This window comes from Neodiprion pinetum, chromosome 7 (genome assembly GCF_021155775.2).
Source record: "Neodiprion pinetum isolate iyNeoPine1 chromosome 7, iyNeoPine1.2, whole genome shotgun sequence".
Classification (NCBI taxonomy): Eukaryota; Metazoa; Arthropoda; class Insecta; order Hymenoptera; family Diprionidae; genus Neodiprion; species Neodiprion pinetum.
In genome coordinates this window covers 25,758,809-25,786,708 of record NC_060238.1, presented here as the reverse complement: position 1 = coordinate 25,786,708, position 27,900 = coordinate 25,758,809, and the positions used below count along the sequence as shown (strand labels likewise).

General features: G+C 41.7%; 4 protein-coding genes across 8 annotated transcripts in view; 3 read left to right on the top strand and 1 right to left on the bottom strand.

Annotated features, from left to right (window-relative positions):
* LOC124223254 (cilia- and flagella-associated protein 298) overlaps nucleotides 1–25,958 on the bottom strand; it is a 40,391-nt gene extending 14,433 nt beyond the window's left edge. The window contains exons 1-5 of the mRNA XM_046635052.2: nucleotides 25,754–25,958; nucleotides 25,479–25,628; nucleotides 25,337–25,422; nucleotides 25,093–25,263; nucleotides 24,759–24,974 (exon numbers count right to left, since the gene is read on the bottom strand). Of these exons, the coding sequence (XP_046491008.1) occupies nucleotides 24,759–24,974; nucleotides 25,093–25,263; nucleotides 25,337–25,422; nucleotides 25,479–25,628; nucleotides 25,754–25,892 (762 nt within the window). The 5' untranslated portion in view covers nucleotides 25,893–25,958. The remainder of the gene's footprint in view (nucleotides 1–24,758; nucleotides 24,975–25,092; nucleotides 25,264–25,336; nucleotides 25,423–25,478; nucleotides 25,629–25,753) is intronic.
* Teh3 (tipE homolog 3) lies at nucleotides 1,293–6,340 on the top strand. Of its 4 annotated transcripts, none has more exons than XM_069137831.1 (2): nucleotides 1,293–3,799; nucleotides 6,203–6,340. In XM_069137831.1, exon 1 carries the CDS (start codon nucleotides 2,446–2,448, stop codon nucleotides 3,787–3,789), a length of 1,344 nt encoding a protein of 447 aa, XP_068993932.1. In that variant the 5' UTR covers nucleotides 1,293–2,445; the 3' UTR covers nucleotides 3,790–3,799; nucleotides 6,203–6,340. The 4 variants fall into 4 exon arrangements, with proteins under 4 accessions (XP_068993932.1, XP_046491001.1, XP_068993933.1 ...); XM_046635045.2 differs by lacking the exon at nucleotides 6,203–6,340 and adding an exon at nucleotides 4,067–4,447 and having other exon boundaries at nucleotides 1,293–3,795; XM_069137832.1 differs by lacking the exon at nucleotides 6,203–6,340 and adding an exon at nucleotides 5,160–5,270 and having other exon boundaries at nucleotides 1,545–3,799.
* Nucleotides 5,395–10,694, top strand: Teh2 (tipE homolog 2). Of its 2 annotated transcripts, none has more exons than XM_046635057.2 (4): nucleotides 5,395–5,687; nucleotides 6,203–6,461; nucleotides 6,546–6,713; nucleotides 7,304–10,694. In XM_046635057.2, exons 1-4 carry the CDS (start codon nucleotides 5,399–5,401, stop codon nucleotides 7,347–7,349), a joined length of 762 nt encoding a protein of 253 aa, XP_046491013.1. In that variant the 5' UTR covers nucleotides 5,395–5,398; the 3' UTR covers nucleotides 7,350–10,694. The 2 variants fall into 2 exon arrangements, with proteins under 2 accessions (XP_046491013.1, XP_046491014.1); XM_046635058.2 differs by having other exon boundaries at nucleotides 6,546–6,724.
* On the top strand, nucleotides 11,576–21,084 carry Teh4 (tipE homolog 4). Its single transcript, XM_046635042.2, has 5 exons — nucleotides 11,576–13,032; nucleotides 13,663–13,873; nucleotides 16,562–17,016; nucleotides 17,180–17,477; nucleotides 19,662–21,084. Exons 1-5 carry the CDS (start codon nucleotides 12,890–12,892, stop codon nucleotides 19,938–19,940), a joined length of 1,386 nt encoding a protein of 461 aa, XP_046490998.1. The 5' UTR covers nucleotides 11,576–12,889; the 3' UTR covers nucleotides 19,941–21,084.
* Nucleotides 25,959–27,900: the final 1,942 nt, after the last annotated feature.

Here is a 27,900-nt window from a genome sequence, read left to right as displayed (position 1 = left end):
TAAAATTCTCCCAATGAATTCGATATCTCTCTCTCTCTTTCTCAGTCAAACAATATGAATTTTCCAAGTTAATACGCCGGTGGAGAGAATTAATTTTCCCTAATTGGTCCCGTTCATAATTAACAAATGACAGGAGTAACACCGGCCGTCACGCAATAACGACACCTAATGACGATACCTCATGTTATACTTATCATTATAGAAAACCGCACCGGGCCAGGCTGCTTATATTTTATTCATTTAACACGTTTCGTTTCATCAGGTAGTTCGCCGTTATTTTTTTCGCTCGCTTTTTTCCTTTTTCACCACGTCGTTTTCATCACGATTTCAACTTTTGTCGCGATCATCGGCTGATGAACGATACGCGACATGTAAAGTCACTATTCTACTTCGTCTTTTTCCAACATTTTTTTTCCTAATCCTAAGGTGACATCTTCTTTTGATATTCTCGGTAGGTGGTCGTTTTTATCCCACGGGAAGTTGTGCTCTGCTGGTTAGTTCGCGACCCGGATCGATAGGAAATGAGAGAACCGTGTTGCTAAATTCTTTGGTACCGTTTCCGTTTTCATATCGTATATATTTTATTTATTTTTTGTCTCTTATCTTCTTTCTCGTAAATCAGTCCCGTTTCTTCAGCGATTTCAATTCCATTTTGTAAATCATCGCGAACATAAAAGCGTATATTATATTATAACCCTTGAAAATTTTGTCGCTGTTATCGTCCACCTAATTTTTTGTCTCCTTGTCGTGGGTGTTAATCATTTTTCAACGGACAATCCACGTTCCGCGAAGAAGGCGGACTGATATCGCGGTAACAACAAGTTAATAAGTGTATATCACGTTCATGAGAGGGCATAAAGTGGCTCAGACTTTGTCCGAGTCAAAACCATTTAGTAATTTGGCTAATAGGAATCGAGTTGCCGTGTGGTAGCAAGGCTGGAATTTAAGTGGAAGATCCTGTCGCCGCGTGTTTCGTTATAACCAGTGTAATATAATAATTACTAAATTGCGAGCAATAAGACTCAATTCTGGAGCGGAAAATTTAGCGATCGTCTCATTCTCCGTCAGACGTCAGATCCGTCTGGACGCGTCCGTTTCGCGATACCTTTGCCTCGATTGAACTTTTCTTTTTTGTTTTCATAACTTTTCAAGGTTGGATGTAATCTTACCGCGGCTCCGTTCACATCGTTCGCGAATTTTTGACACAGGTATTCAATCGGTTTGTTTTTCAAAATCGAATCGTGCTCATCTCAAGAAAAATACGCTTGTTTGTGGTGTAGTTGTGTAAGTGACGTTTTAATATTAATTAGCGAGTAAGCTTATACCTTAGTGCATCGATACGAAGTAAGTTTGACGCATTGTTTTAACAAACCTAAATTGTTACGGTATTTTTTCGATCGAATGTAATTACCAACAATCCGTATTTTTTCCATGCGCCAAAGTAAATTCGTACCGATCCCGCATTAAATATATAGAACATATTTCCTCTGTTCGTGTTTGATGTTCGATTTGCACAAAAGAGAAGAAAAACAACCTAGCGTCGGCGTTTGTTAGTATAAAAATATTTGACCCGCTTACTGTATTTAACGAGATATATACATAAATATCTAATATATACCCTCGGTAACAACTTTTCTCTACGTACTGGAAAGTGCGGAATTACTTTCGTATCGATCCACGAGTTTTATATACCGTGTGTGGAGGTAGTCAAGTTTTACCTGGCATGAATCGATACCGTAATAATCCAGAGCGTACCCGAGAAGGAGGTTACCACAGTTCGATGCGGTGCCACACGCGATAAAGAGAAGAAAAAATTTTAAATAAGAAAAAGAAAAACCAATAATGAAAAAACAAATAAAAATAATCGAAAATTTTCGAAACGCGGGAACGTAGAAACATTACTACGTGAGATACTTGCAGATCGTACGGAATATCCAAAGGCGGAAAAAGAAGTCCTGACCAATTAAGCCCACCTCCTATCTCGAAAGGCTGAAGACTTTCCGGAAACGGGTCAACTTTTTGGATTTAAAATTGGAAACATCGTTAATCGATGATCGGGCTTCGACTCGCCTAGGGGGTGTGAAACTCCCGTGGTTTCTAGGTGAAAGAGGTAGGGTGGGTGTGACGTCACTGCAGTATGCCACAACACTGCGCAGGTAATATTGATTCGTGCGCGGAGGTTTGTTCGCGCATCGGGCGTGAGGACGAGGGGTGTGCGTGATCCGCGATCGGGTTGGAAGTACACCGAGTGCGGAATCGGGGTTCCGCCTGGAGGATATCTGCGAGAGGGAGCGAGGGAGCGGGGCAGTTTCGACCTAACCATCCGAGGGTGAGCGGGTTCGATGGATCGCGAGAGTGCCGAGGCGTGAGTCGCTCCCGCCCCGAATAAGCCCGATATCGTCACACCGTACGAATTCGATAAGCGCGCCGAGTCCTGACTCCAGGATGCCGAAGCCGGTGCCCGTCGAGGATCTCGTGATACCGCCGCAGGACGGCCGGATATGCGGCACGATATGCATCTGCCAGATGACGGCGGTTCTCTCCTCGGTCGCCCTGGTCTACCTGACCGTCGCCATATACATGCCGAGCACGAGGGCGTTCCAGTCGGGCATCAGCGAGGTGCCGGTTATGTGCACGACGACAAGGGCCGTCAACAAGGACGGCTGCGATTGGGGAAGCTGCGGCGAGTGGTGCCTCTCCAAGACCTCGGGTGCCTGCATCCAGATATACGTGAACCTCAGGAGGAACGGGTCGAGCATCGTCCTGGCCAACTGCACCAACACCGCGAACAAGACGTGCTACGGCATCGATCAGGAGAACGCCAAGAAGTCGCGGTGCATAGCCGACGAGTGCAGGAACCTGACGGGCACCTTCAACTGCACCATGGGGATGTGCATCAACATCACCGACGCCTTCGAGTGCATGTTCCACGACACCGATCCGGCACTGAAGTGCTCCGGACGCCGGGGGAAGATCACGTGCATCGACATCGACGGACTCTTCAGCTGCAACCGGGGAACCTGCGAGCGCATAAGGACGCCGTACAACTGCGACAGACGTTGCGTCGACATACCGACGAGGAACAAGAACATGATACTCCTCAGCGGCGACAAGGTATACCTCAGTCAGTGCGAACGGGCGATCGACGCCGACACGGGGAGGGAGATTTGGAACGAGGAACGGGGCGACGTTATGATGGCCTCGTGCTACGGGATATACAACACCAGCACCGGCGTCGAGGCGGTCGACTGCATAAACGGGTCCGTACTCGAGAAGAGCATGCTCACCGACCTGACGAACTTCACCTACCTGTCCTACCTCAACGTGTTCGCGACGAAGCCGCTCGACGAGACTCGGCAGGTGGCGCCACCGGAGCAGGACCTCCTCATCGCCAACGAGAGCAGACTCCTGATAAACCTGGAGGGGTGCGTGAACACCTTGAGGGACGAGTGCAAGGAGTTCCTCAGGGAGTACGGGAAGGACGGCACCGACCACAACGCCAGGGCTCGGTTTCCCTGCTTCTACGCCGAGGGGAATACCGGGATCGTTGTGTCCAGGTTCAACCTCGAACGGACCTACAAGGAGTTCCTCGTCGCCTTCATCCTCCCGAGTGTTCTCTTCATCGTCAGCTGCCTCACCCTGATACTCTGTCAGCGAACGGTCGTCGTTGGCGACGATGCGAAAATGCGGTTCAAGGGAAAACCCGGAGCCGCTCTCGCTTCCCTCGAGAAGAGCGCTTCGGGAAATTTGGGCGATGCCGGGGGAGGGGATTCCGTTATGGCGCTCTGAGATCCGGCACGTAAGAATTTCTTTATTTATTTTTTTTCTCTATTTTATGTCCGTTCGTTCGTCCCATCTTTCGTTTCGTTTTATCGCGGATGAATCCGATCGATCGTCGTCGGGGGATTCGGGAAAAACTTGCCGAATGCGGTACGACGTAACTGTTTTTATACCTAATCACCGGAGGGCACCGGTCAGGGAAATTTCCTGTTCAAGTCGTTGTGTTTCACTTGTATTCTCGCTATTTCTACTAATTGCATTCGTATTTGGTCCTCTTTTGTTCCAGGCATTCCCCTCCTGGAGGAGAGCCCGGCCCGTCAGTCGGTTTTCTCACTGCGTGGGCACTATTAAGGTGTGGATATGGAGGGGAACGCGTGATTGAAATTCTGATCGTTGTACGAAAACGACAATGTTCTATCTCTGTGAACGGAAAGATTCGAGATGTTCAAATAACGAGTTAAATCGAAAGAATTAAACTGAAAAAAAAGAATGCAAAATTAAATTTTCAAAAAAAAAAAAACAAAAAAAAAAACACAAAAAAAAAATAAACACAAAAAAATCACAGTTGAGAAACGAAAACAGGAAATTATATATTCGTTGAAAGAAGAAAGGAAGAAAATTTTCAATCTCTGAACTGGCTCTATTCAGGTTGCGATATTACCACGAATTTGAAGTTGAGAGACAAGAAAAAACTAAGACAAGAAAAAAAAAAAAAAAAAGAACAGAAAACAAACAAACGCGATAATATTTTGAAGAAACAGAGGATTTAAAAGAAAAAAAAAAAAAAAAATGGCACTGATATCCGCACATTTCGAAAGCACGCAATTTTTCTCAAATCCAATATTGTAATAATTATAATATTATAATCGAGATTATAATGCATTGCATACGCGATAATACGACGAAGCATATAAGGCACGGCCGCACGTCCTATAGATGATCGGTTTTTTCATAAAAACAAAATATAAAAACAATTTTAATAGGTTAATTGTTAAGTAAAATAAGCGAAGAAAAGTTTTGCTGTACAGACGCGCGACGCAAGAATAATTAAATTAATCACGTCTCACGCAAAAAGTATATTAAATTCAATAAACACACGCATACATACCTATAGGATACATAGCATATGAAAAGAAGATTCTATTCTAATAATTGTTGCTATTGTTATCATCATCGTTGTTACTGCTATAACTATATTATTATTGTTGTTGTTGTTATAATTAATATTATCATTATTATTATTATTATTATTATTAAAGTTTACCAACACGATTGAAATTCTCTACACCGTATATTACGTATGAAAACCGCGCAACGCGACGCGAGGGGAAGCGGATTCGTATATCTATTTTTTATTTCCCCGCCGTTTCTACTGCCAGATGATTGAACGGGCGTTTGGAAAAATCTATCTTCCCGCGGTGCCAATATCAGTAATCCTGTTTCCACCTAAAAGAGAAGATCGGCGAAGGTAAAAAAACGGAGAATCGAACCGTCCGAAATAGAGCGAACGAGCCCTCTTTGCGGGGGTGAAGCTACGAGGATAATATCCAACGATCTCGAGGGGTCCTCGGGGCCCGAAAACGGCACGATCATTGAATCCGACGAGGCGACGGTGATCATGGGGAGCCAGGAGGGGGAGGCCAAGTCGACGGCGAGCGTGACGGGCGTTCTGCCGATGGTCGAGGTCGCCAGTCTGATGGAGAAGGCCAAGTTCTACACTTCCCTCTGCCTCGGGACGACCGCGATTCTCGCGGTATTCGCCTTCCTTTTCCTCATACCGTTCGTCGTCGAGCCCGCGATATCGACGATACTCGCCGACTTCTCGCCCCACGCCGTCGCCTGCGTCGCGACGGACCACGTCTACGCCGAGGGCCTGAGGAACTGCTCCTGGGCCAGCTGCAGGGAGGGTGCGTATCCGGGTTCGATTAAATTTGACGGCGAAGGGATCGAGACTTTTTTTTATTATTTTATCGCTGGATGGTTGGGCGTTGAGTGTTTGATAAGGGGGGTTGAAGTTCCGAAAGCTTCAAATTCCGAATTATTTGATGGCGAAACTTGGAGTAAGGAAATAAAACTTTGCAGAAAACGAAACTTTGACTCGTCGGATTTCGGACAGTTCGAAACTTCTGTGTTTCATTAAAGTTTGATTTTTTTACTTTAAGTTTAGTGGTAACCTAATTAGTCAAAGTGACATTCAAAGGGCTAGTATGTGTCATAACCGAATATCTGATAAACTCAGTTTTATTAGTACAGATTACTATGGTTTTACGGTAAAATGTTTCAAAGGGTCAAGAGATTTGACTGTAAAACACTATTAATCGGTCTAACAAAATTGAGTCTACCAAACGTTTCGTCACGAAACTCTTTCCTCCCCCAAACTTGCGAAATATCCTGAAACAACCCTCTCCGATTTCCCGAGCAGGTTGCACCAGCGCCGCTCTCCGCTGCCACCAGATCAGGGTGAATTACTCGAGGGTGCCGTACGAGGAATTCCTCGCTAAACCGGCCGGCCTGATCCCCTGGGACGTGGCCAACACGAAGTTCTTCGTCAACACCGAGGGGTGCGGATACCCGCCGAGGGTTAACTGCTCGGAGTTCGCGAGGAAGTTCGGATACGGAAACATGGGAAAGATCTTCCCGTGCTTCTACAGTCGGACGCATCCGGAAACCGTCGTCGCCAGGTGAGAAACACCGCGAGAATTTTCCCGCCGATGATTTATCCGCGAATCGCAACTTCCTCATCTCTCCGTATTTTGCTGTTTCAGGTACTCGTGGGACGAGAATCTGAGGCATCTCGTTATGGCCCTCGTAGCTCCGATCGTCCTCTTCGCCGTCTCCCTCGGCGTGCTTTGCTACTGGTACTGCCCGCCGATCGGACGAAGATGCGGAAGCCCGGGACGACCGTTGATCGACAAGTATGCGAGGAAGGAAGAGTAAGTAGCGTGTATGTATGCAGTGCCTCGGTGGCTATAGACGTTCTAATATCTGTCCTTTCGTCGGGGCGGGGCTTCAAGTTGCGAATTTTAAAAGCACCGAAAGCCCCGGATTCCGAATTATTTGGCGGAGAAACTTGAAGGGAGGAAATCAAACTTTGACGAAACGACCAAGTTACGAAATGCAGGATATAAAGAAAGATCAAAGTCGTGAAATTTTACCGAGCCAGAAATTGACGGAACTGAAAATCTTCGATCACATTTCACAATTTTCTCACATTCGAAACTTTGGGCGTCGGGTTTCCAACTGTCCAAACTTTGGTGTTTCGTAAAACCTTTGTTTCGTTACTTCAAGTTTCTAGACAAAAAAAAATCGGAATTAGTCGCTTTCGGAACTTCTCGAATTCGGAACTTGAATCCCGCCCCGTCCTTTCGTCTAATTCTCGATCGATTTCTTCGGGCGATCCGAAGCGATCGATCCGCATGTCGAGTTTACTTTCCTGTTTTTCTTTTTCTTTTTTTTTTCTTCTCCTTTCTCTTTCGTTTTCGTAACGTCTCAACGGCAACGTCAAGTTTTTGCCAATATACAGCATCCTCGCTGAGGACGAATTCGAGGAAGACGAAGAGGAGTACTGACTGCTGCCAAGGGCTCATCCCCCAGCGAGGGAATGACGCCGATCACGTCGAACAGAGGGAAGATTTTATTCTACGAACAGTATACTTCGCTTCCGATCCAATGTCAAGTCCCGCATATCTTTACGACGATTCTGCTCAGGTATATAACGATCGTCAAGAATTGTCTGCAACGCGTAGGAAAAAATATTCTTCTCGCTTGCTAATTTTCGAATTATACAATCTACGAAAATAATTACTTGGTAATAATCCACTCTCTAAAATCTCTCAAGCCTCATCTTTTTTGATAATTCTGCGTAGACCAGGTGCTTTTTTTTTCTATATGATAAATTGTGCGAGCGAAATCCACGAACGATTAGAAATCGTTGGACACAGCTTTGGATTTTGATAATAGAGCAAGTTTGACCGCGGGCAGTGTGCGATGTAAATCTATAGTAAATTCGGACTCAATCATCTACCAGTATTCCAATTAATTCTTAAATGTAAATTACATAGAATCGTAAAACCCGATCTAGATTGACCTTCGTCTGAGGAAAGAAGTAAACAAATGAAAATAATTATTTCAATTAGTGTTTGTATGAAAACTATAATAATATACTGGACTGCACTTACTCACGCCATTTTTATTCTGTTAAATATTAATATCAATACCTAATACGATATTATAACGTATTAAAAGAAACTGACGCTCACAGAGTTTATCGAATTACACAGGAATTATAATACTTCGAGTCTTGTTGTAGTTATAAAAAATAAAAAAAAAATTATAGCGCACGATTTTCAACTGACATTGTATAGTATGGGAGGCTTAGAGTGAACATAGCTGCACAGTATCGCAAATTTTGCTAGATAAATTTGAAGCATGAAGAACATATACAATGATATTAAGCCAAGTAAAGACGCTGTGAGTAAATGAACGAATCGCGCGATTGTTGCCTTGTGATTTCTTTCTTTTTTTTTTTTTTTCTTTACTTTCACGCACGAAAAAACGTATATAAAACACATTTGTTACGGACGTATCAAATTTCGCAAGGTAAACCGTGAATCAGGTCTCCGAGATATAAGTAAACAAAGATTCTTATATATATATATATTAATAAATATATAGAAATGAACATAAGTTCATTGCCTGTGAATAATAATACTAGTAATAATAATAATAATAACAATAGTAATAATAACAACAACAAAATTAATAACGATAATGATAATTCCATTATTAATAAATTTAAGTATAAAATTGTTGAGAAAAAAAACAAATTTTTTTACACGGGCGTTGAAATACATGCCATGATTGTCGATGTTATGAATGGTGGTATAAAATCACGTACTACGAACGTAAATATCCATATATAGATGTAGGAATATTGTTTAGTTAATAATTTTTGTCAGCGGGACTCGCGAAATATTCTATGCGCGCTTCGAGCCGGATGGCTATGATAATATTATACGTTGTCTATCATTTTAATATATACAGTTACGGAGGTTAGATAATAATAAATATGTTGAGATTTTATTTTGAAAAAGAAAAAAGTGTTATGTATAATATATACATATATATATATATATATATATCTAAATTAATTGTATATATTTATTGCGTCAGTTCGAAGCATGCGAAGAACGTATCTTGCCCCATTCATCTAGAATGGTTGTGAAATATTGAACCTCCTCGCTATATATGCAGTAAGAGTATTTTTCAAACGAATAATTCTCTCCTCTCGATTTCGGACTTACTTGTTACAGAAACGAATCGAGGGAGAAGAGAATATTGTTTTTTCCTTGTAAAACGATTACTCACGCATTTCGCACTAAATTTGTCATTCCTCTTATACACGTACATATATATATGTATACATATATATAAAAGGCTTGCTGATATAATAATTTTTGATCACTTTCCCCGTTCACGGTAACGTAATTATTATAATACTACGTATTATCATAAACTAATAATCTTCAAAATTCTTATTCCTCGTTGTATTCGAAGTACTGGCACAGTTGACCGAATACGCATTACGTTATAGAAACAAGTCGATTATTGATTAATCAATTGATTGACAAAACGTTTGCTCAATCACGCAGATACAATCAAATTGCAGCGTAAAGGGAAATCAATAAATTAATATCGCGCGTTATCGTTTTGGAATTTTGAATCATCAAAAGTACCAAAAAATTACAATTGCACTATCGTTGACAGTTTAATACGTACTTTCTTCTTGTAAGGTGTGAAAACAAACGGAGAAAGTTTTTGGGTTTCGCAAAACAAGAGAAAAAGTAATCAGTAATCGGAAATTAAGAATTTTCAAAACACCAACGCACTTACGGAAACACCGACAATCTGAGTTTTAATTCCGGAATCGTAAAATAATTGAATGTCAGTACTTTTGTCAGATACTCATCGTAGATTAATCACATATTGTTATATCGCAGTTTAGTGCCAATAAAATTACAGGTTATCGAAATATATAACACTTAATTAATTAATTCTCTGTCTTCGGTACACGGGTGATATAATACTCGGTGGAGAATAGTGTAAAAAAAATATAGCAAGGAGAATTTGAAGAACAAAAAAAAAAAAAAAAAAAACGGAAAAAAAATACATGCGCTCTCTAACAATAGTAGCATATTACTATTATATACACAATCACGTTGCTAACGCGAGGTGTGAATCCGAAATAATATATTATCATATGCATTCAATAATATAATGTATTCTCATAATAGCTCAAATTTTGACACCGTATAATATACATAACAATAGCGAACTGCGTTCGTAGCGGGAATTTTTCTTTTCTTTTTTTGTTTTACGCACACCGTACGTAATCGTTACAAGAGAACGATAAATTTAAAAACATGTACTCATCTAACTTCTATGGTAATTCAACACGCTATAAAAATTGTGTGAGGGAAAATCTGATGAGCTGCCCTTAGGCGAAGAGTTAGGTGAAAATTACCGAAATGAGCGTATTTTAGCTGTGCGAATTTGGCTCTATACTTCTTCAATCTATTATTCGGATTTATAATAATAGTAATAATTGCGTTTTACCTATCGATAATATTTCACCAAAAAAATGTTCACCGCTTCGTGAGGAAATTTTTAAAGCTAACGAAACCAGAAAAGATTTGTACATACGACACATCTATACTAATACGTTAATACGTTACAATATTATATATATATACATATATATGATATGATGTAAAAAAAAAAAATAAAAAATTAAAATATGCGATCAATTCAGTTAATATGCGCGACTTATAGTGTAAATATACCATAATAATAATGAATATTGTAAGACTTGTCAAACACGGAATACAGATGTATATATACGTATAATATGTAAAGATTGGAAAAGAAATTATTACGATGATATAAAAATAAAAGAAAAATCTTTTTTCCGTTTTCCGCAAATAAATATTCACCATTGAGTTTCAATTCCTTCAATAATCACCCTCCGATTTTACTGCAATAACAAATTGATTTGAAAAATATGGCTGTTTAAATATCTCAGAAAAGTAAAAATAAATAAATGCGAAAAATGTGAATAGAACGAAGCAGTTATTTATTCAAAATGGCAACTCCGACGGTTGACTTTTATTGCATATTTCATACCGTGGACCGATCAATGATTTCTCTCTACTCAACTGTCGAAACAGTCTGTAGTAAATCTACAAGGGAATTTGACCGTTGACAAAAATTTAAGAATACAAAAACCCCTTTCGCAACCGAATTATCGCCGAATAAACCCTCGGGAATAATTTAGGCCTGAAATTTTCAGAATTTCGGCTTGCATATAATATATAATTCTTCAGTCAAAATAGGTCTGAATTAAGAATATTCGGGATATGGCTGCATTTTTGTTTTCCGAGATTTTCGACCCTCATGTACTCAAATCTTAGGTCATTTTTGAACCGCATAGCCGGCGTTTCGAGAAAACCGCTATCGATAGGTGAAAAATGACTCGACCATCGCGTAGAGCGGAAAATTCTGCATCGAATTATCTCCGTTTATCTCGGAAACGGAGTCGGGCCAACAAAATAAGCGAAAAGAAATCCTACTTACCGACGGCATAATAATTTCTTAAATACAGTCGGACGCATCGGCGAGTCTTACTACTCGTCCGCCGTCGGATGTCGCGCCCCTCGGCGGGGGTGGCCACCCTCTTTGCGCAAGCTCGCTTTCGTGGCAGAGCTTTTCCACCCGCGTAGCTGGACGGCGGCTCGGCTTGTTTTCAAACAGTCCGCAGAGTCGCGAGGGCGCGAACAGGTTCGGATCACTCGCATTTCTCCTTCGGCTTAGAGCGCGCGCGGTTCGTACAAGTCGGATCCGACATGCGTTCCTACGATTTTCGTTAAAATGGACGGGAATGAGGGAGGCAACGGTTGTCTGTGAATCGACGATTTCTTTCCCATCATGTCGACGTTCACCGTAATTTCGGCCACATCGCCGATGACGAATCGCACTTATCTCCGATCGTGGGAGCGTGAATCTTAACATACCTCGATAGTAAAAGTAACATAATACATAATATTAAACGAAACCAAAACGAACAACAACTGCCAAATCGTACTTAATAGATTTTTAACCATATTTAATCCGGTTTGATCATCTAACGATTGTAAAACCTCGCGCACAAAATTGAATTATTAAGAAATCAAAGTGTCAACCTGATGGGTACGAATATTTCTGTACGTGATAGAAGAAAAAAATAAAAATAAAATAAAATAGAATAAAAAAATTCCGAATTAGATAATACGTACGGTTTGTACATTCGTGAAATTTTAATAAGACTACGCGTTTTCTAAAACATATACAATTAAGGTGAAAATTGAATCCTCCCTTTGGGGTATATACCTAATAAAATTGTCTCCGCTAAAATAGGAAAAAAATTTTAAAAATTCCACATACCTCAATACAAATAAAATCGCGTAAGTTCTGAAAATAAATTCCCACGATTAGTTGGTTCACCCGCGAAGAATTAATCTTCGAGTAATTGCAGCAATGATGACAGAGGGTGAAACAAGGGTGCGGTTGTTTGTGTTTTTGTAAAACACTGTGCGAGGGAGTGGTTTCGGTATGCTTGCGACGCAAAATAATAACCGCAGGTGAAGAAGAAGAAGAAGAAGAAGAAGTGAAGAAAAAAAGTATGAAATAAACTCAACACGTGGTTTCGAAACTCCACCCAAGTGACGAGAAGCGTCTTAATTTCTTTCCAGTTCCTGCAACTCGACCAAGAATTTAATAATCCCCTCGTTTGGATGATCGCGCGGTATTTTCCATATTCCTCCAAATAAAGCGCAGAAATTCCACCCCGACTAACGCCTAATCGTTTTATTGGCTGGAATATTAAACGTCCCAGAAACAAAAAAAAAAAAAAAATTGAAATTGTGGTCAAGTTTTTTTATTATTTTGGTTTTTGACGTAATTATTTCTTGGAACAAACTACGATATTTTGAATTATTTCAATTTCAACCATCGCAGCGAGTCCGAGTGTGAATCGAGAAGTCTTTTCGCCTGTCAAATTCTGAAATCTTCAATAATGGGTCGCAAGTACAAACCGCGATTAATTCCCGAACAGGATCGTCGTATCTGCGGAAGTATCTGCCTCTGTCAATTTACTATCGTCATAAGCTGTGTCGCTCTGGTTTACCTCAGCGTTGCGATCTACATGCCATCGCACAGGTTGGTGCGCTACAACATTGATCCATAATACGCCGATCACCCTTTTGCGCGTGTGTGTGTTTCGTTTGTTTTGTCCTATTTCCCTTCCATATTCGAAATTGGAATTTAAAATAAACAACCACGATGCCGTCCACCGTGTATGCACTGCATGATCATTATCGACCCACCATACCTGACACACTTTTATTCTCTCGCATTATCGCAACGTCGCTTGTTATACCTGCTTCGCGAATGAATTCACCCTACAGGGCTTAATTTAATTAAAGATTCAACATTAAAGGAAGGAAAAAAAAAAAAGATGAAATTTCTTCCCTGAGGTGGAAATGAACCAAATTATTATCCAGATTCTGAAAAACAGTGAAATCGCTGTTTCTGTAAACCTAGTCACCAAATTTCTCAAATACAATCCTCCATTTGGATTAAAAAAAAAATCATTGGAAATGTAAAATTCCTCGCTCAGCAAAACTTTGAACTTTGGCTTGTGTTGCATCCCTCGCAGACCGGATGAAAATCAATCGCGCAAAGTTGTATCCGGCTTTATTCGAATCCTGAGAGAAAACAGGTGGCCTTCATCCCGGGAGCGCGTGTTAAGCTCGTGCCGGTCTGTGATGTTCGTAATTCCTGTTCCAGGGCTTTTAACGCGGGTATAGAACCGGATCCGGTGATGTGTCAGACTGTGAATACAACTCTGGTGAATTATTGTGCCTGGGCAAGCTGCGGCGAATGGTGTCTGACAAAGACGACCGGTTTTTGTCCCCAAATTCACGCGACCGTAAGGAGGAACGGGACCAACGCTGTTTTCCAAAACTGTACCAGAACCTCCAGCATCTCTTGTCCGCAGGTGAGATTTAACGATTAAGCGCGTGGATTTCCTCGAATTCCTGGCACAATAATGTGTGACTCAAAGGTTTGACCCAGGCGAATTTGGTTCTGGTGAATTTATGTACCGAGGGAGAACAAAAGAATGAAAAAAAAAAATTAGAAAAAAGAGAATGTGCGAAACAAACTAATCTTCCCGCGGAGAGTGGAACGCGAAGATTTTCTCCGAGCTCTTCTCCAGCTCAATTACGGAGCTTAATCCACTTCTGGACTACAGTACTATTAATTTCCCGACTTTTTCGATCCGGTTCATTTACTTGCTTATGTGTATCTGACTCGGGGATATCCGGAAATAAGGAGATTCGTTATTCATTTAAAATTTTCGCACGTCGTAACTTGTTTATTCGTTGATCGCAATATCGCACGCAGGGATTTCGGAGTTACCTTCGACGAATTTACCTTGGTTGGAACTATTTTATTCATCGCCAGATGTGTGTTTAGGTATCTTGCGTGCGATTCGAGGCTCGCGGTGACGGAGGAATGACGTGTTTGCCAACCGAGTTCGTCATCCCTTTTTAGACGGATTTTATACCGCGAAAGACGAAACCTCGCGTCGCACCGTATAGAGATAAAATCGACCCCTCTGAAAAAAAATTACAGCCTCGAATTCTTGATACCTGCTTTATTCGAAGTACGCCAGTCGTTGAAGCAATTTTGCAGTTTAACGGCGGGGACTTTTCGAACGAGGCTTTTAGTGTCGTCACCTTACGTCAGAAGCGCTTTTCAACCTAAAAGGGCAAGCCGTAGTCGGTCTCGTTTCGCATGATAATAAAAATATTTCAGTTCTGTGGCAAGAGCTTTAGAGAAGAAAAGAAAAGGAAAAAAAAAAACATTTCGATACGACAATTTTTTTTCTCACAGTAAATTTATTCAACAGCCGTAAGTTTGGAGTTTGGAAAATTTCCCGTCGCGTTAAAATTCAGGACGAAAATCTCCCATCGAAACTCGTCATGGTGTTTATACGTGGTCCCGTGGCAAACGCCGCGAGTAGGAAAAGTTGGCAATAAACGAGATTTGTGAAAAGTGGGATGTCACGGGACAGGGGTGGACTATTTTACGTGACGCGGAAGTTAATAAGCGGCATTTTTTCCGCAGTCCGAGACCTTGACACGTGGTAAACTGCCGCCATTCAACGTAGCGACGTATTTCACGTACGTGTACGTATACATATATACGCGGAAGTAGAAAAGTTCGTTTCGGAGTAGAAAAACACAGGCCGTTACGCTTTTCCCCAGCGATTCACCCGCGAGGTAAACCTGAGTTTTCGACTCCGAGTTTTCCCTTGGCCGGTGGTAATTTCACCCTGCAATATATTAATGTTTCAACCGGCTTGTACGAGTCGGCGCGTGTGTTGGTTTATTAGCTAATGACAGCGGCATTCGGGTAATTAAATTCCATATCGGATCGATACGCGTACGCGCGATGCAAAAACGGCGTTTTTATTTTTTCGAAACTTGCCAGCGGCGATGTAAACTTCGCTGTTTCATCCACCCGGCTACTTCCGCCCTCCAATCTGCGTGCATATCACGTACCCTCGTACCGTGAAGCCGTAGGCGAGGAATGAATAATTTTCACCTTTAATTAGAGAAACGCCGTGCCGAGTTAAGCCGCGACGCCTGTGCCTGAAATTCCTCTCTCGCTCTCGGCGAATTGATTTCACCTCACGGGCTGAGCTACTTCTGAGAAGACGACGCGACGTCTGCCTGTGACGTCGCTTTGCCGGATCATGGTTAAGCTCTTTCGCCCTTTCGCTTTTTCCCTTAACTGTTTACACGCCTCGATCCCTGTCATCTCGATTGTTCCAAAAGTAAATCGACCCGATTTTTTCGTTCGATTTCTTATCTCTTTGAGGTAGGCGGGGTTGTGATACCGAATTTGAAAAGTTGCGAAAACGCCAAATTTCAAATTCTTTGCTGGTGAAACGTAAAGTGAAGAAATTATACTTTGACGAAACATCAAAGTTCCGAAAGGGTAACTTTCCGACTGCACCAAATGCCGGAAGGGTATAAATCCGAAAAGTTTGCAAAGTGCGGAAATGAGAAAATTCAAAAATCTGAAACATCGAAATTTCAAATAATCCAAGATTTTCAGCATCTTGAATTTCTGACTTTGTGAAATTTCACCCCTTTGATCTGTCTTTGTTTTTGATTTTCGATATTTTTACTTTCAGGATCCTGGTGATTCTGATTTTCGGTTTTTCCGATTTTTCACGCCCACTACTTGTTGGAACTTTGCTCTATCTTGACTTGAATTTTCAGAATCTTGCGTTTCGGGACTTTGTTGTTTCTTCAAAGTTTGATTTCTTTATTTCAAGCTTCGCCACCAAATAATTCAGAACCAAGCGCTTCCGGAACCTTTCAAATTCGGAACTTCAACCCCGCCCCGTCCTCAACGTTCGAACAACGCCAGGAACAGCTTAATTTCCAATGGGAAAATTTTCGCCCCCATAAATCCACATACAGCCAATTAACCGTAGCCGCAGGAGAGAGTACCTAAAATTTCCGTGTAATTTGATCAGACGAAGCGATTTATCGCTGAATCGCAACTGTATCGGAAAATGCAATTAGCCTTCGCCTCGGGGACTCGAATAATCGAATTAGCGATCGTTCGCCGCGTGAATTTTTCCTGCATTTCGCTTTTCGCCTTCCAGGTAAACACGGCGAATCTCAAGCGTTACAACTGCAACAACGGTAGCGAGTGCGGCTCGCTTTCCGGTGTGTTCAACTGCAGTTTGGGCCATTGTGCGAACATGAGCGAGCTCATGCTCTGCCACCACAAGGCGGACGGGATCATGGTGGACAGCGAGAAGGACAACATGAAGCTGAACGGTTTCTTCAGCTGCCAACACTCCCGGTGTACCAAAATCAAGAAGCCCTTCTCCTGCGACAGATACTGCCCGAAAATAACCACCGTCGGTGTCAACGTCTTCCTCATGCAGGACGACAACATTTTCACCGCCCGCTGCTCTAGCGCCAAAGCCCTGAATCGAGCCAACGGCAATTTGCCCGGAACCGTGCTCGAGGAATCCGTAAAATTCTGGGATGAGGAGAGCGGTTCGATTATCGCCAGTTGCCTGACCGTCGCGAAGCAAGGGGACGCTATCAGGTTAGCCATTTTTCACCCCCGTTCCTTTTCCTCCTTTCTGGATCCTCCTCTGAAATATCTATCAGCTCGAAGCGGGGTTTCGGTTGTTTTGCATAGTTTGAATAGTTTAGACTCTTCGTACATCGTCGATTCGACGACGAATCACCGAAACTCCGTGTTTCAGGACGGAGGACTGCGTGAACGGGTCTCTTATCGACGAGGAGAAGGTCCCTCATCCCTACGTGAACTTCACCACCTTCCTTGACATCTACGAGGCGAACTTGGGTCGCCAGGTCGATCCTGAGGACTCTTACGTTCCGTCCCAGAGATCGCTGACCATCTATAACAGCTCGAGGCTCTACATCAATTTGGAAGGGTGTGTAAACACGCTGAGGGGAGAGTGTCGGGATTTTTTACTAACCAATGGGAGGGACGGTGACAACAAAACTGCGCAGAGCAGATACCCCTGCTATTATAACAAGGTCAGTTGAAACACGAACGTCTGTAAGACGGATAATTGCGTTTTTCGTTTAGATCACTTTTTTACTTGAAAAGTTCGTCAAAGAATTTCTTTGCTTTTCTGCAACAAACTTTGCGCTCCACTTCTTTCTCCGCTCGACGGTTAAGGACAAGGGAAAAGTAATCATCTCTCAATATCGGTGGCTGTGAGTTATCCGGAGAAATCGATCGCGGATGCATATTCGAGCAGTGAATGTCGTTTATTATATCGAAACAAGCTTCGGCTGGGACAACATTTTTACCCCCCTTTCTTTGTTGGATTAAAAATTCACTCACCCGTCTGGAACTCGTCTCCTCGAATCATCATATCGCTGGCTTACCTGAAAGGTAGAAGAAATAAGTGTTAGATGTATTGCATCGAGTAGAGGGTGGAGAGCGTGGATTCTGTTTATCGAGGTTATTCAACGACTGGATTGGATTTTCTTCCGCGGGGAAATTCGCGTGACGTAATCTGCGGAGGATATAAAAGGGAGAGCGAATGGCCGCGGGAAGATTTCGCTACTTTGAAGAATGGGGGATGAAAGGAAGCTTCGATTTTCCGGAGAGTCGGCGCCGGTGACTCACAAACGTCGTCGGTTTTTCGACGTTTTCCGTTCCCTGTTTCCGGGTTGATTGACCTTGGACTTGGCCGGTTGCAGCGAGATAAAAGCAAAAATGATCGATTGTGTCGTCTCTCTGTTTTTATATCCCAAGCTTATACTCTTCGTTATTCGCAACGGAATTTGCGTAATTCCCCTTGAACGAAACGAAGGTATAAAAATGCGAGTGGAAAAAGGAATAAAATTTCGCCTCCCCCTTTCGCTCTCCCGGGCGACCTCTTTCAATTTTACAAATTCAATTTGCGAGTAACTTATACCGCGTGATACAATTTCTGCGTTAGCTCAACCAGATCAAACTCCTCAAACTCCTGAATTGCGGTATTCAATTTAAGGCGAGAGTATCTCGGAGAGTTTCAGCCGCAGGATTCAACAGCTCGAGTTATTACAGTCGAGTGTCTGTTGCTTTTACCAATAATCCTTTCTTCCGTATTTACGATCATATTTCCTTGAACAAAATAGGCCGTTTTCGGAATCGCAGAAACGTCAAAAGCCTCGTAAAATCCGGCGTACCTTGCTTCTGTATTTGACAGGATTTATGACCCCCGTCCCCCAATCATGTCGTTTCTTTTATCGGCTTGTACTAATATTGCGTGCCAAAACGAGACGGAGACGACTCGCGTATTATATACTCGTTTGCTTCGCGTTCGCAAAAAACATGCGGGAATTAGAGCTGATCTAAGAATTATTGATTGGCAGAAAGTCGCTGTATCTCCTTTCCTTCATCCCTTTATCCTGAATAAGCTCAGGTCCTCTTAATTGTTAAAATACTCTCCCGCGCAACATGGCGGTAAAAGGGTTTCGGAGTGCGGGAATTCCAGGCGACCCTTAACGTTGGATCGATTCTCGTTCGTCATACAGTTTCACGTAGTTGGTGGTATTTCAGTTACGCGACGCACAAACATCACTCATTTGGCGTCCCGCGATTTTGACCCGTTATCGAGTTTAAATCGAAGAAATAGAGAGAAACAAGCGGGCTTAGAACTTCCCGTTCGCACACTGCAGGTTCCAAGTTCATAGAGAGAAAAAAAAAAGAATAATAATCAATTCGAATTTCGTACTAAAAATTCAGATTCGTGATTAACGATTTTAAGGCCCTCGGATACCATGTTAAATGAAAATGTGACGATTTGTTTTTATTTTGAACCACTGCAATGGATCCACCATTACAAATTTTGGAAGTCTAACCTTCGATTCATCATCAGAATGGATCATCAGTGATCCAAAAAACCTCGCGGTATTAACTTTCATTGAAATCCATTCATCCATTCTCAAGATGTCATCACTTTAATTTTTTTTTTTACAATTTCGTTATTCAAGTAATTGAAAAAGTAATAAACTGGTCAAAGCCAAAATCTAATCGGTTCTAAGTTTGGAAAAGACTGAAAATGACTTGAGGTGATTGTCTAAACTTCAAAACGTAGAAATCTAGTAAAAACTCAACTTTCGATTTTCCGTATGATTACAATAACTTCCTTGCTTCTCTGAGAACAGAGAAACGGGATGTTGAAAAAGAGGAGAAAAGATGACCGACTCTCGTGTGAATTTCAGAACGACTCGTTCTTCGTGGTGGCGCGTTTCGACCTGGAAAAAACTCGGACGGAGCTTCTTATCGCGATAATAGTGCCCTCGATATTCTTCGTCGTCAGCCTGACCACCTTGGTGATAATAACGAGGTCGGTCAGGGTCGGCGATGACGCCAAGATGCGGTGCAGGTACTGCACGGAGGCCCAGGACAAGGAGAGCGAGGACGAGGGTCTGGTCGAGGGGACGCCAGGATCACCGGAGGGAATCGCAAACGAGAATGAAATCAGGGCCCTGGCCCTTTAGCAGACTAAATCGAGTCCCCAGGGCCTTCCGGCTGTTTACGAACGGCTGCCGCTCGTCGACCTCGAGACCGAAGACTCCTTTTGAGCGTCGCCTTTGGTCTAATCTGCCCCATTAACGTCGAATCATCGTCGTTCAGGGAACCGTCGAGACTGGGCCTTGTGGGACTCGACCCGCCTTCCTCAATTTCACTGCGATCGACCTACCAGGACAGCTGCTTCGATCAGGATCGGAAGAATTTTCCTCTTCGAAGTGAACGAATGACTGGAAGCGTCGAGTCGACGCAGACGCGGATTGCGGACTCGGTGGAATTTTCACCGGACATACATGTCGGTAATATGCTAAGTTGAATAATGCACCGATCAGACGCCCAACTATTGTCGGTTATTGGACACGCCTAGTGAATCGTCACGTATGATTATAGTCGTCGTGGGGTTGAAGGTAGATCGAAATTGGGTGAGTAAGGGAATTTCATTGCGAATTTAACGCGTGACGCGACCGTTTCTATAACACAAAAAGAAGCTTACAATTAGCCTACGATACCCATGAAGGGGCCAAGATGATTGAGATTTTTCTTTTTTCAATCTACATTGCCTTCACTGTACTGCTGAACATAACAAAAAAAAAAAACAAAGTATTCACACATATACATGTGACTCTATGTATAATATACATTATATATAAATTTATATATACACATACATTTTTGTAACGACTCACTTCATTGTTTTTTTTTTTTTCTATTCTTTTGAAACCGTTCGTCCGATCAAGAAACAAACATACGAACACTGTTTACAGCGAATTATTTTTTTTAATACATCGTGCAGATTGCAATTTGCACAGTTAACGGAAACAGAAGTGAATCGAAACGAATGAAACGATGTCTAAAACCCTTGCAGTACAACAATTATTCAACAGAATATTAAATTGCCTTGATAAAAAGAATTAATGAGTAGAAGAAATGAACGAATAAAAGAATAAGAGTTCACGGAGAAATTGTTTCTTTTTGTTGTATTAACGTATTCGAAAGTTTGTCGAAAATAATTAGTCGTAGAATCTAATTTACCGGTCTGTACCGTCTCAAATAAGAAAAAAAAAAAAAAAAAACATCTCAACACAAGATTTTATAGACCGTATAAAATTTCCTCCATACAAATATAAGTGTATAAATACGTATAATGGTGTTTATTTTATAATATAACTGCCTCTATGTAGTGTGGCTTGTTTTTGAAAAGTACCAGCACATTGTTAAGTATTTTTGAAACTAGTATGTCAGTTTGTAAATTTGTTGCTTCGTAAAAATGTCTCGTTTGAGAATCGATTTGTTTTCAAACATATTTTATTTGCCATACATCGCAACCTGATGAAACTGATTGTAAGTCAGAAGGCTGATCGACATGTGCAAAGTATTGTACAACTCCGTTCCATATGCAAACTGTACCTATATACACTATATACATACATATACATATGTAACGAAAACGAATAATACATATATAAAAGAATGAATGTTATTATTATATCATAATAATAATAATATATAACTAACCTGTCGCCGCATATTCGTTTCACATCTAATATATTACGCTAATAACGTATAAAGCATATTTCAGAAAGATATATAATATATAACATATATATTTATATATATATATACGATATGATATATGATGTATTGCAATCACTGGCGCAAATTGATGTACAGCACGTTGTAGAAGAAACAAGCAAAAGAATATTGTTGATCATCCATGTTTTTCATCGAATGTGTATGTATACGTACATTTAGATACCATATTATTAAATATATTTCGCGGATGTAGCAATTCCAGTTAGTTATTAAAAAATGAAAATGTGAAAGTAGAGAGAAATAAAAGAGGATGGAGAAGAAGCTGATTGGAAAGCGTGTCGAATATAACGATGCATTGATTTCCATTTCCTAGAAAATCAAGCCTGGCAAAATTAGTCACGAACAAGTTACGTTTCACTGCGTCTAATATATTATCAGCTTAATAGTATCTGTTAGAAAATAATTTATAAATTTAATTCTTATGCAAACCATTGAAAGTTTCGAACAAGATCGCCACACGTGATGGTGAATTGTTTAATTACCTTGATAAGTACTAAAAATCGTAACGCTTTACACTCTATACTATATGTGCCTTCTCGTTTGTTCATGCTGAGCTCTGCGTCTGTCTATACAACGCTGATTATTATTAACGATAATTCGATGTTATATTTACTGTCTATACACCCAAACACAAATATACATACATATATATATATATGTATATACATACATACATGAATCTGAGCATTTCCATCTCTATATATACAATAGCTTTACATACCCTGACCATGTAATACGTGTATGTACTGCAACACTGTGTTTTATATAACTGTATATCGTATGAATTTTATGTACTCCGCATATATATATATATATATGCCGGGGATGCGTAATTCCCGCGTCCATATGAATGAAAATAAATTTACTGAAATTTACTTGCATCAGATATTCGCTTACATAAATAAAATTTTATCGTACACTCCTCTGGGGATAAAGAGAGCTTCGCATTTTCGTCGGTCTAGCGGTAATCCCGTAATAATATTATATGCATGATGCCATAAAATACGCGTTTGAATCGCGTGACAAGGAGCATTACTACGTACGTGCGTTACGAACGCGCAGATATCCCCGAAAGGTACCGATAAACTTCTACCCCTGTCTTCTTATGAGATAATATTATTTTACATATTATTCAGGCATTCGCGAAATATTACCACTTTGCTCAGAGATAGAGCTAGGCAATCTATCATTCACACCCGCGTAAATAATTCAGGCGAATGCCTAAAAATTTACAGTGCGGTTTCGCTACACGTTCGCTAAAATCGCGGCATGCTTCAGGATCTCGCATTTCGCCGACGCGATGAGTAGCTATCGGATTTCGAAAAGCCGTGGCATTTTGTAACACGATCTGCAAACCCGCTCTCCTTGAGTGAAGAGTTTTCCGACAAAGTGGAAAGAAACGAAGCGACGTTGGATGGAAGCCTCGCGAAGCTTTTACCGTAATGCACCCCTTGCATAAATTATGAGGAAAGGTCAACCCCGGTATGTACAGACGAATATCAGTCGGTTGGCATCTTTGAAATACCGAGAAGCTATTTGGAACGAGTCGCGTTGTTTGCGATAAGCGCAACAGTGCGAAACAGCTGGCTCTGGAATCTACGTATCGCACAAGTTCTTTATCGACCTAGCAGCAGAATAGACGCTAAATTGAATTGAGATTCATTCGAACGTGTGATGAATACGATTATCCGCATAAAAAGTACCAGATCTCCGCCTCTGTCTCGTTCAATTTATTCTCCACTTTGAGGTTGCGGATCACCGAATTGTGAAAACAATTTTGCACTGATAGCACAGGGCTGTTGTTCTGGTTTAACTCGAGAGACGATGTTCCGCAGGGTCTAGGGGTAATTATTCGGCATCACGAAGCACGAAACTATAAAACTTGGTTTGAACCGTCGATAAGACTCCTCGGACTATTCTTCTTGTTCCTAGCAAACGCCCTCGAATCACGCGAAACCACGTCGTGCCAGGTAAATCAGCGAACCCGAGTTACAATGCGTGCTAAACAGAGCATCGCTAATCACCAATTAGGAGCCAACGGATTAGAAAAGTCATCGGATTCGTGGCGGGAAATTTTGTCCGAAACCAGGTAGATTGAGCCAAGTCCGACAAACTGGACCCGAGGGATGGAGGTTCCAGTATTTTTCTGGAAAGAAATTCTTTCCGGAAAGCACAAAGCGGTATCATGAAAAAAATTACCGACGTGATGGAAAGTAAAAAAGATGAAAGAAGTTTTATAAATGGGGTGGATTTTTCCCCGACAGGTCTACTTTTTTCACCCCATCGTTGTGACCGTTGTAATCCTGTTTGAGTTTCGATGGGCTTTCGCGAATGGAACAAACCTAAGGGTGATCGATCTCTCCTGTTTGTTTACGGGATCATGGATAAGAATCGTCGATTTGTATTGTCGACTCTAGATTACCTTGTTGTCTTGTTTTCTTCGCGTTAGAAGTCACACTCTGCGAATGCCAGGACGGCTTTTTCATATGGTTACGGTTTTTTTTTCTTAACATTTGTTAGAGGGACCCTGGGGCGCGCAGCTATACTCACAACCCTTCGCCTTTCAGACTATACCGCATCCATATGTAAGTATTGATTGCAAGGCTCAACAGACGCAGAAGGGCGGAAGGTCACCGTAAGGTCAGCCGGGTGCAATGTTCACCTGGACTCCACCTCGGCTATGATTGCAACCTTCCGTTGACCGATAGAATTCAAATTTTGGCAATTACTGGCTGTCCGATTTTTCTATGGAGTTTAAAACTGATTAAAAACAATCTTTTGCTGCTTAGCTCAGCCCGAGAATGATCCCGTGCATCCTCCTGCTGAGCACCATAAGCGGCGTTCAATATGACAGTGATCACTGTTCTTGCTTCCTCGCTAAAGATAAAGTCAGAACGAATAGAAAGTTCACGTCGGTCACCAATAGGTATGAAGTATGCAGTGATCGATGAAGTGACACACGGACTCATCGGCGATCGATCACCACTTCCATGAAGGTGAGCCATCAAACAACCGATGTTACGTATAACCAAACGTGTTACCGTATGGTAGAATTTGCGTTTACCCCAACCTGCTGCGTTATCAACCCCTACAATTTGGTCGCTTCACCCGCGGTTGGTACATAAGAAACCATCGCTGACGGAAAGTGGTTTGACAATATATATATATATATATATATATACGTAAGTGAATACCTTGAATTGTTCCTGGCGTTTATAAGCGTGCAGCATAAGCATCTTCCGTTCATCTTCAGACATGATTGGTTCCCTTCCCGGCTTCCCAGAGCCTCTTTTGTGCAGCTTAACGATAACCTTAGTTTTCTCGTTCCGGCCAAGATAGTCCTTGACCTTCTTACCCCGCAGCATCTCTTTGCCGGAGAACCAGAGTTGGGCCATATTCACGTCCATGACCTTGTGGAGCAGAAGAAATGTGCTTGGATTAATTGGGCTAAATAACCGTGTCGTTATCCTGAAACTCAGTGAAATTACATCCAGCCACACCTGCAGTTTGTCGGTTTTTAGAGCTTACCTCAAGGGAGGCTTGAGTACCACTAAGATCTTCGGTATTTTCAAATTCCTGGCGAATTACGTCGTGCGGTGGCAGTCCCATTGGGTAAACGATCGTGACGGCACCTCGCAGATTGTCCAGAGCTGTCTGGACCGTCTTTTGAGTGACTAATATATTCTGCTGCACTAGTTTCTGCCGGTAATGGTGAAGGACGTGTTAATTGTGCATTAACGAACCTTTATACTTAGATCAGTTACAAACGAACCTTTGAAGTCATCGCACGAGCTTCGTCGATCGTCTTCTTCAAGACTTCTCGCATTTTCTCGTTTGGCTGTCTGCCGTTTCTACGACCTACGGAAGAGGGTTTTGAGTATTTCGAAGGTAAAAGGGGGATTCTCGATACTTACCCACGATATCCTTGTTCATGGTCCAGCCACCCATAGGGCAGCACTTCTCTCCCCACTCATCTCTCAGCCTGAGTTCCTCGACTTGCTCGTCAGTCAGGCCCATCATATCGTGTGGCAGCATCGTGCCATGCTTGATCAATTCTTCAATTTCTGTTTCAACGATTGATTAAGGATTGTGTGATATACTTTCTGTTGGCTCTACATATTTTCATATTGAACCGTTATTATAGAATTGATGATATTTATATTTTAGCATTCTTGTAACGCATTTTTACCATAGCAAATTCTCGAGACTTTTAAACGACCGTTGTAAATGGTCGTAACGTCGCTAATCACCTCATCGACACTAGTCTCGACGCTGGTGTCAAACAGAAATTGAGTTTCATCTCCTTTCTTTACTTGCAGCCGAACCATTGCACAGATATAGAAGAAACGAGTAAGCAAAGTGGATATTCAAGTTAACGTGATCCTTCGAAAGCAAGATGAAATACGAATAATCTTAACAACTAACACTTTATTGGTTAAATCACAGGCCCCTTGGCGTCAAGCTGATGTCAAATTCATGTGCAGAAAGAATTGAAGTAAACAACTGAGTGAACGCCAGTATGCAGTGTAACGTGTGTACGGATGATATACGTAACTATAGCGACCGTGGAGCATTGATCTAACAAGCTAGTTTTCTGAACAGTGAGATGCCTCAGTGCAACATGTATGGTGAAATAATGAACGAAAGTCAAACAATCGCGATACTCTGGAATGCGAAATAAAAGGTGATATTCATATCTAACGAGAGGTTCAAGACCGTTTATAGATTGCAGACTCAAAAGGTATAATGAATAAAGTATTTGAGGGAGGTTGGATACTGCAGAATAAGTTTGCAATTTTAAAAAGTGCTGGAATAAATTCTTTCACGCACTGTTCCGACGTAATTTTGCGAGAGAAATCGATTGGGCGCAGTCCCAATACGCTGCGATCAACGCATCAAAATTTACAGCCAAAAAACGAAAACCTGTGATTTCGACATTTTTCAGCAGGTGCTTTTTCCGTCGTAATTTCTCTCCTGTTGATCCCACGCTGTTTTCGCTGCGTTTTCTGAGTTCCTGGGGGTCCAATTGGTCAGAAAAGGGTCATACAAATCGAATCGGAGACTAAAAGTTTTTCGCCCAAAAAAACAGCAAGGCTTACCCCTTTGTATTTTTGGCGAAAATTTTCGCGATTTTGAAAAGTGCTAAAATAAATTCTTTCACGCATTATTCCGACGTAATTTTGCGAGAGAAATCGATTGGGCGCAATCCCAATACGCTGCGATCAACGCATCAAAATGTACAGCCAAAAAACGAAAACCTGTGATTTCGAAATTTTTCAGCAGGTGCTTTTTCCGTCGTAATTTCTCTCCTGTTGATCCCACGCTGTTTTCGCTGCGTTTTCTGAGTTCCTGGGCGTTCAATTGGTCAGAAAAGGGTCATACAAATCGAATCGGAGACTAAAAGTTTTTCGCCCAAAAAAACAGCAAGGCTTACCCCTTTGTATTTTTGGCGAAAATTTTCGCGATTTTGAAAAGTGCTGGAATAAATTCTTTCACACATTATTCCGACGTAATTTTGCGAGAGAAATCGATTGAGCGCAGTCCCAATACGCTGCGATCAACGCATCAGAATTGACAGCCAAACAACGAAAACCTGTGATTTCGACATTTTTCAGCAGGTGCTTTTTCCGTCGTAATTTCTCTCCTGTTGATCCCACGCTGTTTTCGCTGCGTTTTCTGAGTTCCTGGGGGTCCAATTGGTCAGAAAAGGGTCATACAAATCGAATCGGAGACTAAAAGTTTTTCGCCCAAAAAAACAGCAAGGCTTACCCCTTTGTATTTTTGGCGAAAATTTTCGCGATTTTGAAAAGTGCTAAAATAAATTCTTTCACGCATTATTCCGACGTAATTTTGCGAGAGAAATCGATTGGGCGCAATCCCAATACGCTGCGATCAACGCATCAAAATGTACAGCCAAAAAACGGAAACCTGTGATTTCGAAATTTTTCAGCAGGTGCTTTTTCCGTCGTAATTTCTCTCCTGTTGATCCCACGCTGTTTTCGCTGCGTTTTCTGAGTTCCTGGGCGTTCAATTGGTCAGAAAAGGGTCATACAAATCGAATCGGAGACTAAAAGTTTTTCGCCCAAAAAAACAGCAAGGCTTACCCCTTTGTATTTTTGGCGAAAATTTTCGCGATTTTGAAAAGTGCTGGAATAAATTCTTTCACACATTATTCCGACGTAATTTTGCGAGAGAAATCGATTGAGCGCAGTCCCAATACGCTGCGATCAACGCATCAAAATGTACAGCCAAAAAACGAAAACCTGTGATTTCGACATTTTTCAGCAGGTGCTTTTTCCGTCGTAATTTCTCTCCTGTTGATCCCACGCTGTTTTC